This window comes from Mastacembelus armatus, chromosome 10 (assembly GCF_900324485.2).
Source record: "Mastacembelus armatus chromosome 10, fMasArm1.2, whole genome shotgun sequence".
Classification (NCBI taxonomy): domain Eukaryota; kingdom Metazoa; phylum Chordata; class Actinopteri; order Synbranchiformes; family Mastacembelidae; genus Mastacembelus; species Mastacembelus armatus.
The window spans coordinates 820190-833782 of NC_046642.1; the positions used below are offsets into that span (position 1 = coordinate 820190).

The following is a 13593-nucleotide window of genomic DNA, read 5'->3' on the forward strand; positions in this document are numbered from 1 at the left end:
GTTTCATGGAGTATAAATCAGAAACACTGTTGTGCTGTAGTGTTCTCATCACAGCGTGTTGGAAATGATGCGTTTACCTTAAAAGTTTGAGAAACGAGGGAAAAGTTTCCTCTTTTGTTTCCTCTTGCTGCTTCTTTTCACTGTGAATCCACGATGAGCGTGGTCTGTGTTTGCTCTGCGGCTCGGTCTTTAATCATGCTCAATGCTCCAACCATGAAACATTGATGTCCTGTGTCTCTGCCTGGTGATGAGCACTAAGCAAAGCTAGTATCAGACATGGGCTGAATTTTTCAGGAGGCCTGAGGCCGGAGGAGAGCAGGGATTTTTATCCAGACTGTGTTCTGGTGTTTACGGTGCCAAACTCTGGCTCGGCAACCGCCTAACAAGCTGAAATCTTTTATTCTGTTAAAAGCACGAGGCAGCCCGGCAGCAGAGGATACTCCACAACAGAGGTATGACTTTTCATCCTTACAAAAAAAGAAAAAAACAGGTTTGTGGGTTTAAACTATTTGTTTCTCTTCAGCAGCCGCTCTGGTTGAATTCCAGGCTCGTACATGTATGAACACAGAGCTGTATGTGTTTGATTACTGGAAAAACAGACTGATCTTACTGATGTTAAAGTCACAGTATTTTCTCTAAATGTGCCTCTCATGTCCTTTGCTATTGCATTTTTAAGCAGCCAATGGATAATGGATAATGTCGGGGGCAGAAATGGAGGATTATGAACCAGGAGAATTAAAGTGTTTGATAAAAAAAAGATGTTTGACTTTGGGACAAACACAAATTATAACTCGGGCTTTGCATCAAATCTTTGAAAGTGATGTGTTACTTTAAAAAGCACGAAGGTTGGTTTCATGTTGTGTTATCAGACACTTTGTCACATGGATACCATCGCATGTCTGAACACAAACCCTCCGTTTAACTGATATCTCAGCACAAACGACTGCTGGAGATAAAGATCCAATCTAAATGACTGTGTTGCAGATGTGACAGTGTGTTCACCTTCATGTGTCGTCGCCTCCGTCTGAAGCGCAGCAGCTCCTTGTGTTGGCGAGCAATGAAGTTGACGGCGGCGTACTCTAGCAGGGCCGAGAACACGAACAGCAGACACACGGCCATCCAGATATCGATGGCTTTTACGTAGGACACCTGGACGTGGGGACAGAAGACGAGGGACCATTAGAAAGTTGTGACTGCATCAGAAATTTTTGAGCAAGAACAAACAGTTCTACACACTACAGGATGAATGTTAAAAGAAAAATTGTCAATATGCAAGAAAAAGCTAAATAGTTTGTAGCAACCAGCCATGAAAAAGACCTGATGAGGTGTGAACCTGACATGACACCTGGTTCCTGCAGATTCTTAGGTTTTGTTTGACAATCACCAGTCAGGTGTAACTTTGGTTGAACAGGTAAATGTTTGTCACCTGCATAAAAAAAACACAGACCACAAGAGACGCTTTGCACAAAGTCTGTGTAACCTCTGCAGCTTTTACCTACGAGTGCAGTATGAAGTAAGACGGGGTAAGGACTGTCCAGATACTCAGGACTAAATGAAGTCTGGCTGGATCATTGTCTGCCCACCAAGTACCGTTATTCAAGTGCATTCACCCCGGCCTGTCATTACAACTCTCCATCACAGACAATTACACAGTGCAGGCTGAGAGGCTGTTCTGTCGCACTGAGAGCAAACCTACAATCAGCCGTTTAAAATCCAATTAAGCTATGACTTCAGATCACTTTACACAAACACACAATGCCCATTGTCACCGCTTGGCCTCACTGTAATTCCTGCTCGTTTGTGCAGAGTCTGATGTTATGAAAACGTTTATCTTCAGTTTGCCTGAAGGATCCCCCCACAGAGCTGTGGAGGCTTAAACGGTCAACTGGTTCATTCGGTTTTATGGGCACGGAGGCAGAAAGAGCGTTCTGAAATTACCCCACGAGGTTAAAAATGAGATTTAAACTAACTGATTTCAGAGGCCAGAGCAGTCTTCCTTTGTGTGACCTGGTTTAAAAACAGTTAAGAGTCAAAAGCATAATGTTTTTCAAAGCTCTTCCAAACAGAAGAGGCTGAATCTTAATTTTCCCCCTAACCATCTTTCAACTTTCAATAAAAAGCTTTTATTATGTGGATTTATTATTGGATTCTCTTTTTTAATTCTAAAACTGGCACCAGGTTCTCGGAGTAAAGCCAATGTAGAACATGAGGCAAACACAAACAGATAAACAGCAAGAACTCAAGGAATTTTAAATATGTGAAACAGCCTTTTCCTGGTTGAAAAGCATTCTGGGAAAGCAAATGTAAGTGAAGTAAAGGCAGCAGGCTGAGGGCAAGAGCCCAAACTAGTGGACATCATGTGTCCTCTACTGCTAAAATGTGGCTTTGTTACTTCTCACAGCTTCGTTAGAATCAGAAAAGCTGTTGAACTGAAGTTTCTTCATGTGGTGGTTCAGCTGCTCCTGTTCACATTAATTAACATTTCAACATTTTGGGAAATGAAAGACACAATGTAAAAAAAGCCTAGTTGAGTAATGTGTGGGCGTTAAAGCAAAACTCATCATTCATAGGACAATATCCAGAGAAGAAGACCACCTACATAGTAAATAACAAATAAAAATGGGAGCTTCATTAAACTGTGTAGAATCGTTTTCATTATCACTGTTGTTTATTTTCAGGGCCACCGGTTTTTACCAGTTTACTAAACTGTTTTAAATGAATTATGCAAACACTTTAATCTTTAATAAAAGCCTTAAATAAACCAGGCATTGAAACCAAACGTAGTGCTGCCGTGATAAGATCAGAGTACACATTATTTATGTGCTTCAAGAACTGTCCCTCTGTCGCATCAGTCTACAGCAAATGTGTTTTAAAAGAAAATGAATTGTGACCAGTCTGTTTCCGTTCTAACATAAAGATTATCCTGATTATGTCTGTAAAATGTTCACTAACAACATTTGTGTTTTCCAACATAATATTTGATGCACCACATCTGTGTAAACATAGATGCTCATCTGTGTCACGTTCAGGAGTCTCAGGAAACGTTCACGATGACTCCAGGCACAAACTTGTTTATTTACATCAAACTGAAACTAAACCACCATCTCTCCCTGACTCTAACCACATTGGTTTGTTGTTGAAACCACAGTCGGGCTGTGGAAGTGAACTCTGGTCTCTGCTGTGGCAGCCTCCAGTCAGTATTAAACATAGTTATAAAAATAAGCAGGAGCAGAATTTAGTGGAGATGGGGTTGGACTAAAACGAAAGATTGGTTGTGTTTCCCAGTGACATATTTTCCTCCCTGACGCCCATTGAGGTTCACAGCGAGCCGAGGATTCGGGGTCGGCTGGTGTACACTCGGATCTTGGCTTCATCTGCCCTGAAGGTTCTTCAAACAGCGCCTTCAGTTCCTCCTCTTCTTCTCTCTTCGTCACTTCCTCCCCTGCCTGACGTGGCGCAGCACTTCTCTGAGGCATCAATCGAACACGTGCACGCTCTCAGATGTGCATATGTTTGTGTGTGTGTGTGCGCAGTGAGCCCACCTAAGCTCAGCTGTGCTGCGTGATCATTGTTGTGACAGCTGAAGTGCGGAGGAGTCACGGTTGACTTGTTCAATTTTTAGAGCGCATGAAGCACCTAATGTCAGCAAACACAGTGTGTGAGTTTGGGTGTGTTTTTGGGATTACAGCTTCCCAGGACATAATTAAACAATCCTACTGACCAATTCTGTGTTTGAATTTTATTTGTCATCTTTGTCTCCTTGAGCCTCTTCTGTGTTTCCTTCTGGTCCAGTTATCTCTCCCCTCAAACCCTTTCCCCTCTTTCTGTTGTCTTAAAGGGGGTGTTTGATTTGTCCTCACCTTAGGCAGGGAGGCTCTGGAACCGGAGCTCTGTGTGGTCATGGTCAGCACGGTGGTGATCCCCAGACCCACCCGGGCAGGAGCGGCGTCCATGTTGATCCAGAAAGAAACCCAGGACAGGATGACGATGAGCAGCGAGGGGATGTACATCTGGATCAGGTAGTAGCCCATCTGACGCTCCAAGTGGAAACGAGCCTCGATACAGGTGAATTTACCTGAAGGGGCGGGGAAACAAGGAGGAAGCAGAGGAGGAAAGTTGTGAATTTAACAAACAGGAAGAGGTTGGTTGAGAAAACAGAGAAATGATCATTATTCTAATGAGATTATTATAATCTAAACTCTGGTTAACATTAAAACTATATTCAAACTGGAGTATGAACATCACATTTTTAGGTATTTCCAAGTTATGTTTACTCTAAAAGAGTAAGATTTTAGTATGATATTAAAAAATCTCCTCGTAGTTTTAAGAATGAACATGTTCTGACAGCCTACACAGAGATTGTAAATTATTATTGTTGTAAATTATTTAATCTAAGCAGGAAAGTACATTAAAAACAAAACAATGAATCAACACAAAGAAACTGTGAATCATAGAAATGCTGGTTGCTGCCTGAACTTCAACCAGTTTTGAAGAGACTGACTAATTAACCCCAGGCAGACGTTACACCAGAGAAGGTGGTGTGACCTGAGTCTCAGAGAATGAAAGTTCACTCCAATTTGTTTGGCTCAGTTTAACTGTGATATTAAGAATTTAAAAAGGAACAGGTTATTACTTTGTAATGAGATGGCTCACGATACTTCAGCTTTAAAGACGTTCACTTTCATATTCAGGGAGAAAATGACTGTGTCTCAGTCGGCGTTCTGTTTTCCAACGCATTTGGAAACCACTGAATTTGCGGTTTATCAAGCACACTAGGCTGATTCCAGGAAAAAGAAATCAAAACGCTGCTCGATGTTTAAACTATAAAGCAAAATGTTCTTTCATCATTTTCCCCGAGGCAGTGCCGTTCCATTAGCAGTGAAGAGTGTTTCTGAACGCCCTATTATCGTCATCTGAAAGGGCACATTACCTAAACACTGACACATCAGGTCCCCTGGAAAAACAGGTGCAGACGACAGGAGAGTAAATTACAAGAAAGATCCAGAAAGAAGAGGAGGAAGGGGACTGGCAGTGAAATGGAGGATGAGCTGGAGGAGTGAAGGTGAAAATGACAAGTGAGACCAAGCGTCAGCTCTCCTTATGCGCCCACACCGATTCAAAATGTAAATGATAGAAAAATCACAGAGGCACAAATGCTGAACATCAGATAACATGTTGAATATCTGAAAACTAACACAGGAGGTGGTTTTGGATTTGGGCTCCCGGTTACTTGTTGCAATATCAGGGTCTGTTGCTGAGCGGCTGGAGGCCAGACCTCGTCTGCAGTGCAGTCTTTAGAAACAGAGGTACTGAAGAAATAAGGACTTTCAAATCTACTTGTAGATTCAAACTGTGCATGAAACATCAAGTGTGTCTGATATCATTGTGAAGGTGTGAGATATTTATTTCCATAAAACCTGACACCCAGGGAGATAACATGCAGTGACAGCACACAGGGACCTGATCATTATCACAGGTAAAATCAGTCGATGTTAACATCGTGTCTCCATCTTCTCCATATTTAGAGAACCTTAATCTTCAGCTTCCTTCAGTTCATCTCATATAGGAATATAATAGTGCATTTACAGTTGCAACCATTTGTACTGTTGTGGAAAGAATGAAACAGAAATGGTTTAAGTGTGAAGCTCAAACTCTCACCATGGTTGGTTCTGAAAAGTTACACGGCTAAACTACTAACCAGCTAGTGACCTGAAGCAATTAGCTCATCTCTGCTGTGCTACTGTCAGCACAGGTCACTCGAGAGGTTTGGGGATGTCCAGAGTTCAGCACGTCTGATATTGCAACACATCAACGATGGGATGTCCGTGCCAGATCTTTCCAAAACTATCCCTATCACAGTCCTTCCAATTTGCCTTGTTGTGTGTTTGTGGATAAATTAGCCAATCTTTTTAGAGGTGTTCTCTTTCAAAACAAATACAGTAACATGGTAAATAAAGTAACGTTAACACGAGCTTCATCGCTGTATCTCTGCCAGCGCCACCTTCGCTCTTCTTGGCCCTTATAACTTGACTGGGTTGCATTTTTACGCTGCACGTGCTGTGTTGCTGCAGTTGACAGCCTGGTGATCTGCATCTGCTTGTTGCAGTGTGCCAGGAGCACTGTTAGTCCTTGGCCGTGAAGGGAAAGTAACTGTGGATGTTTACCCTCAAAGCGTGTTATTGTGAAAGGGATGTGGAGAGATTAGGAGGGATAGAGTCAGAAATCACTCCTCTTAATCCATCTCCTGTTTTAACGTGTTACAACACCCAATGTGGTACAAATCTACTGCGGCTCAGTTTCTGTAATGTATTTTTGGAGCCCTACTCTACTCTACTGTCATTATTGTCAGTAAAGCTCATGGCTCTGTAGGTGGCACTCTTCATTGTCTTTTTAAACATCACTGCTAATGGCAACTAATGTATTTTTCTCTTTTAAACAGTCAGTGACTCAAAAATGCCTGATGTTTTGCATTGAAGAGGTCTGGATGAAAATGAAAGGTTATTGCACTCATGTCGTACAAAACATACATTTGACTAAATGAAACAATAAATGAACACGTAGCTGCAGCGGGCACATTTACAGTAAACATCCCTCTTACTTTTAAAATGGAAAACACCAGAGCCAGAGAGCAAGTTAAACAAAAAGGACTGTGCTGAAGAGATAACCCTGGAGGACTGAAGGCGACAGAAGAGATGGGTAAAGAACAGAAAAACAGAAGAAATGAGGAGAAGAGGCAGAGAGTGGTGGAAATGTGGCGTTAGGGAAGAGGCATGAGGATTTGAGAGGACGGGAGGAAAGGAGAAAATGACAGCAGCAGGAGAAGGAAGAAGGGGAGGAGAGTCGATGAGGTTGGACTTGATTTATAGCTGTGATACACTTCAGAGCTTTTAAGTGCTGTCCATATTTTCCATCTGATAAGAAGATTGAAATTATTCAGCCAGGCTGCTATCTCACTGTGCAGTCTGTGTGTGTGCTGTATCTAACACTGCACACACTCGTGTGTGCTTCTGGAAAATGCACGTACCTACAAATAAGGTTTTCCAGTCGTGTGTGTGTGTGTGTGTGTGTGTGTGTGTGTATCTCCTTAAAACCCAAACATTTATTTATGTGTGCCGTCTTTGTGCTCCTGTATCTGTGTGAGGGACTACTGCAAATGATTATTAGCAGTTTTAGAAAGGGGACATTACAAGATGTCCAGGGCTCTCGAACAGGTCTCAGGTTTGCTGTTGGTTTTGATTAGTCAACTGTGTCAACTTTAACACCAGAGGAAAATCATCTCACATTGATAATTTGCAGCTTGACGTCTAAAGATGCTCCAGGATTTGACAGGATTTGTTTTCATGCCAACGTGATCACATCTGTCTCTTGTCCTGAAAACTGGAGAATTACACTGACGAGCCAGGTAAAGTTTAGATTAAAGGTTGGGTTTAAGCTTGTTGCTGGTGGTTAAGGTTTGGACGAGGGGCATTATGGTCTGCATGTATTCGGATGTAAACACACTTTATAGCCAAAGACACTTTAAACATATCACCTGCCAGAAAACTAAAGTGCCCTGCAATGCAGCAGAAACCGTAATTAGTATTTCAAACAGGGCTCTGTGTGTGTGTGTTCGGCTGTATGGAGATGGGAAGAAATAAAAAAAGACAACAATCAGTGACAGTGACAGAGAGACAGAGACAGACAGAGAGAGAGAGAGAGAGAGAGAGAGAGAGACTTGAAATCACAAAAGGCTGCAGCTAATAAATCTGAGGAGAAACGACACCTTAATTCCTCTTAATGCTTGACTGGGAAGCAGTGAGGCATGTGCACGCTCAGCCACGCACACTAACACATGTATAAACACACACACACACACACACAGTCAGAGGAGCAGCATGACTGAGAGCAATAAACCACGGACGACACGGGCAGAAAGAGAAATATAGGAAGGAAAGAAGGGAAAAGGGAAATTGTCCTTGAAGAATTGATGCCCTTTACTGACAAAAAGAAAGAAAAGACAAGAAGAGCAGAGGTTTAAACCCGGTTTAGTTTTATGGGACATGATCCAGCAGCAAAACTCTGATATATTCACTCTATTGTTTAATTCACTGTTCGATGTGAAGCAGCTGCCAGTTTATTAGGTACACCAAGCTCAGTCTAGTCCAACAGTCCTGCAGTGAATCGTCCTTCATCCAGGCAAAAATGTTCAGCTTGTGGTGTTTCTGTTATTTTGGCTAGCCTTGTTGACATAAACAGGGTGGACACAATAACAGAAACACCTGTTAGTGTAACACGGTTTAACAGCACCACAAACTCTAAAACGATCATGAGTGCACAGTGTTTCTGACCTGTCTGTGTGTGTGTGCATGTATGTGCACGAGGAAATGGATTTATGTGTGTGTTTGTACTGTGTGTGTGTGTGTGTTGAAGGGGGTTGTGTCAAGGCTTTTAGTTTGGAGGTGGATCATTCATCTTCTCAGTGGCGACAGCAGGTTTCAACCTCTGTGTGAGAGATGGCTCTGAATCTGAACTGACTGACCCCCCCCCCACACACACATATGTTTGTAGAGACGTTTCTCTAAATGTTTAATGGCCTCCACAAAAATAATGCAATCATGTAATATACTGTTATGAAAAAACATCAGATTCAGCAAAAAGATTTAACAAAAAATATTATTTCAAAACTACAAGCGCCACAGTGTTAATGTGTAAACGTCCCCAACATGTGGTGCAAATACACTGATACTGTCTCTTTATGTTCAGCTGCAGTAAAGCCATGAAGTTGATAGTAAATAAATATGAGCATCAGCCTAAAATGTGACACCTTCATTTGCTCTGTCCCCTCAGCGTCAGGCCCCATTTGACATAAAATGTCTCTCTCCAATAGAGCAAAGATTAAAATGTCCCCTCAGAACATCTACAGCTCCATTTGTGTATTTTCTGTAGTTTAGGCAGCCGGCTACTTCTACATATTTATATATTTGGTGATTTCTCTGGAGTGTAAAAATCGTGGACTGGCGAGGTGGACCGGACAGATGGTTTTCAGCCACACTTGGAGGACCTGGAGGGAGAAGCAGAGTGTGACGCCGCCCCCGTCCTCCCTCGTCCTCAGCTACATTCTCCTGGCTTGTCTCTTCTTCTGATTTTTGCTGTTCTTGCTTGTTTCTGCTGTTCTTCGGTGTCTTTTTCATACGATGCAGTGCTTCCTTTGTTGCCTCACAACCTTCTCCTTCTCTTCTGCTGTCTCCTAATCTCTAACCCCTTATTCTTCACCACATTGTTTTCTATGCTTTATGTTCAGATTTGACACCAAATCCTTACATTTTTTAATAGCAGGTTCATATTTGTGAACTTTAAATCAGAAAAAGGTTAATGAATCAGAAGTTCTTTCTAAATCTAAAAACAACTTTGCAGCTCCCTGTGTTTTGTACATTTGGGGAAAATGTATTTCCTCTGTTATTTCCAGCTTTCATATATTCAAATAGAAATTAAATTCTGTCTTTTACTCACACCACAGGATGTCACCAACTACTTTTTAGCATCTCATTCTCATAATTTGAATGAATATGTGAACTTAGATAATATTCTCCCTTTATTAAGTGAAGATACACCCGTTTTCGTTTTATTGCCTTGAGTCCTGAGTCTAGATTCATTTCTCTCTTGACTTCTCTCACTCCTCTAACAATTCAACGCATGCAGCAAAACAGACCGAACAACATGTTGACAGAAAAAGAGAAAGGACTGAGGACTGAACTTATGCTGCTGTTCAACAGCTACACCTGAACCCCGACATTCATCTGTCGGCTCAGAGTCTACGCTCCCCTAAGAGGAGCTTATTTTCCCCATTCACTGCTGCGCTGAGCTCGGTGGTGTTGTGGAACAGAACAAGGTCAGAGCCTGCACGGCAGCATTCAGTTAATAATCTGACTGAAGTGTCTTTATCTTCTGAAATATGTCGTGTCCACATAGTAATCGCTGTCTCTTATTGAGCTTTTAAAAGTCTCATTTTCTTAAACAATAGTTCTAAGTTGTTGTACATTGGTCTCAATAAGAGACATCTAATCTTGAGTAAGATTAGTTTGAACATTGTATTCAGCACAATCACTAAAACCCATCCATCCATCATCTGTACCCCCTTAGTCCTAACCAGGGTCCCAGGGATCAGCTGGAGCCTATCCCAACGCTCTTTGGGTGAAAGGCAGGGGTCCACCCTGGACAGGTTCACTAAAATCCTCAGGTTAAAAATGTGGGGCAGTAAAGCACAGACGCAGACGAGTTGATCTTTACTCAGCAGCAGCAGCGAATATGAAGCTGTTTCGGCCCAGTGTGAGTATAATAATTATTATTTTACTGCTGGGTTGCTGGATCAAAACACACCATGACCTGTGTCATATTCTACCTAAGAGTCCTGGTTACATTCAACTTTGAACAATGGACAGCTGGATCAATAACAACAAGCTTTTGCAGGTCAATAAAAACAAACTAAGAGTGTATTTCTTTAGAATTCTGAAAAATTACTCCTGATTCAACTCAATTTATTTTGCATAACAAACGAATTGAAATGAAATGAAAGGAATTCACTGCAGCTTTTGTACATTTGCTTTATGAAGATAAGACTTTTACTACTTGACAAGGTGAAAGCACAACATCCTCACCCACAAACTGACACTGCATTCACGGTTTGCCTGAACTCACCTGTGTTGTAGTGCTTGGTGCAGTAGCGCAGGTCCTTCTCCTCCTTGAGTATGAACTGAGGTAGCGTCAGGCCATCGGCCACCTGCACGGCTCCCTTCTCGTCCCACTCGAATATGAGGTCGTTCATGGTGTAGCCGACTGCAGGAGCAGGGAGCAGGAGGTTAGACAGTTTTCATCAGCGTGCGGGTCATTTGTTTTATTCTCCCTTCTTTCTTTCTCTGGTCTCAACCAGTGAGAGCCCCCCCCCCAATGGGATTAAAGGCCCAGTTCACCACAAATGACACAAAATCTGTCACATGTTGATGTTCGCTAACAGGAATTTGCAAAGCGGTAAAAAAGGAAGTGCAGTGTATGAGAAATAAAATGTACTGAAATATCTGAAGTACTTTGTTAGTAAAAGAAAGAAAGAAAAGGTAAAATTAAATAAAGGATGGAGAGAGGAAAGAACCAAAGAAGGAAGGAACAGAGGACATGAAAAGTCTCTTATGTTGAGTTCATATGTAAAAAGTTCATCATCTGTATTTTATTTGCACCAATAACAGGAATCTCTGTTCCGTCATTGACGACCTGCTGCTTATTTGCTTTGCATAGCTGCTGTGGTTGGGGCTGAAGACGTTTCCATATTACTATAAATGACACAGAGGTGATGAGCGATGACAGAATATCATTGTTAGGCTGAACAGATCCTTCAAGAATGTTTATTAAAGAGAAAATCACATTTTCAGCTGTGTCAGTATTAATTCTACAGGTTGTAACTGTGACATTATGGGGCTTTTCAGTGTGTGTCACTTCCTTTTAAAGCCTTAAAATCAGACCTGACACCAAATGTCAGTGTGGTATTACATTAGTGTTATTGTGTTGTTCTTTCTTTTTTAATAATCACTGACCCTTTGTAGAAGTTTAAAGTCTCTGAGCTTCAGCTGCTGTTTCTGTGATTCCTGTCACATCTGTATCGTTTCTCTCACCCTGCCAGCTGCTCAGTGACTGATGCTCTCCACATACCACTGTGTCTCTAAATACATCTCACTCTGTGCCAGGTTGGGACAAAGAGTCCAGTCCAAAGCTAGTGTTAGCTGGCTAAGGAGTAAATGTGTCAGTCCAGTAGACGCTCTGGTTCCTGCTAACGTGACCCAAAGCTCCAGTTCCTCCCAAACTCACATCAGATTCATTCAATCCAAAGGTTCAATCAGGACCATGCTAGGTGGCTAATGCTACCAAAATCAACAGGTCCAGAAGGAAGAAGGCCCCATGTGGATCCAGTGTGAGTCCTTTGGCTGCTTTGAACTCTCTCCATGTGAAAAAGCCAAAGCCATGTTAACCCTGGTTGTTGGTCTTTCTCTGTCCCACTCTCTCTGTGCTAAAGAACGCCGCCTCTTGGCTCTGGCAGCCACTGGTTCCCACTTTGAGCTGCAGAGACTCCTCCATGGCTGCTGTTGGAAACCACTACTGGCTTCTTCTGACCTTGGCCAGGTGGCATCACATTTCATTTTCAGTCCAGAGTAAGGGGCTGGGCAGTGTGGTATGTTAATGAGTGTCCTCACAACGACAGCTGTACAAATGTGTGTAACTACTCACAGCTCTCCAGCTGCATGATGCAGGTCTGGACGTCCATAGGGAAGTTCTTCAGATCCATGGGGCAGGCCAGGACCAGTGTTATTCTGCAAACACACACATGCAGCATCACTTAGACTAAGAGGATTATCCAGAGCTTTATCAGTGTAACTCAACAAGACACCCACAGATCAGGACGTGTCTGAACTTGATAAAGATGAATACGTTTTCTCTTGTTTGGGGCACTTTTTAAATCTGTTTTGCCACTGCTGTTACCCAGACTGACTGAGCGATAAGTGCAACAATAGCTTACATTCATTACTATCATTTGTATTTCATGTTATGGTCACACAAGAAGCAGCAGAAAAATAAAGGAGAAAATTCAGTGCTATCTTACTGACATCTTACTTATGTCCGTATTTAAAAGAGAACTAATTAAATGATAAAATGTGATTAAATTATAGACTCTAGATAATTACCTCAATTGTTTTGATGGTGACAAATTAAAAGAGTTAAATAGATTTGACTGGTTTAGTCAATTAATCAGTTAGTGAACCAATAAAATTTTAATTTGATGTTTGGTTGGTCGTATGAATCTTTTATCAGAAAACACGATCAAAGATTCACTGCTTAAAGCTTTTAACTGTGAAGATTTGATGCAAAAACGAAAACAAAAACAACGTTCACAGTGGAACTGAATATCGGACTCCTCGGAAGAAAATCCTTCCTTGTCAGAATTATAATTCTATAATCACATAACTAGAACATTTTAGTGCTGGTCGTAATAATCTACAAAACACAAATAGGCTTGTTTTTGCAGGAAACATCACACAGGTATTCAGCTCTAACTTCCTTCTGATCCCACCTCCATCTAATTAAAGGTGTACAGATCTACAGGCAGCAGTGTTGCTTGTGTTTAGCCAGAAGCCCTCAGTGCCTGTGGCCCAGCCAGGAAGAAAATCCCCCTAATCCTAACTGGCCCCTATTGACTTGTTGGCTGGATATACCATCTTAACACTGACTGTAGTTTAAATGTGATCCCTCTGTGATGGATTTGCTTTAATTCACCATTATTACAAAAGAGAAAATATCTTCAGAAACATGACATTAGAGGTCACAGTTTCTCTGCAAAGCTCAGCACGTCGTCTTCTCTGCTGGAGGACTAACAGGATGAAAACCTGTAGCTGAGCAGCCGTGCAGTAGTATGGGAATGAATCTTGTTTCATGCAAGGCTGATCCCTGAAACTCTGAAAATTAAAGTGTTCGGGGCAGCTTCTCCCACATCATGGTGACACATTACATTTCTCAGTCTTGGGCACAAAAATTAATTACTGCTGTCACATGGAGGAAATTTGCTTCAACTTTTCC

General features: G+C 41.9%; 1 protein-coding gene across 1 annotated transcript in view; it reads right to left on the reverse strand.

Moving 5' to 3' along the window:
* Positions 1-13593, reverse strand: part of glra1 (glycine receptor, alpha 1) — a 79015-nt gene that overhangs the window by 12042 nt on the left and 53380 nt on the right. Inside the window, exons 7-10 of the mRNA XM_026331175.2 lie at positions 12250-12332; positions 10675-10812; positions 3861-4075; positions 1003-1149 (exon numbers count right to left, since the gene is read on the reverse strand). Of these exons, the coding sequence (XP_026186960.1) occupies positions 1003-1149; positions 3861-4075; positions 10675-10812; positions 12250-12332 (583 nt within the window). The remainder of the gene's footprint in view (positions 1-1002; positions 1150-3860; positions 4076-10674; positions 10813-12249; positions 12333-13593) is intronic.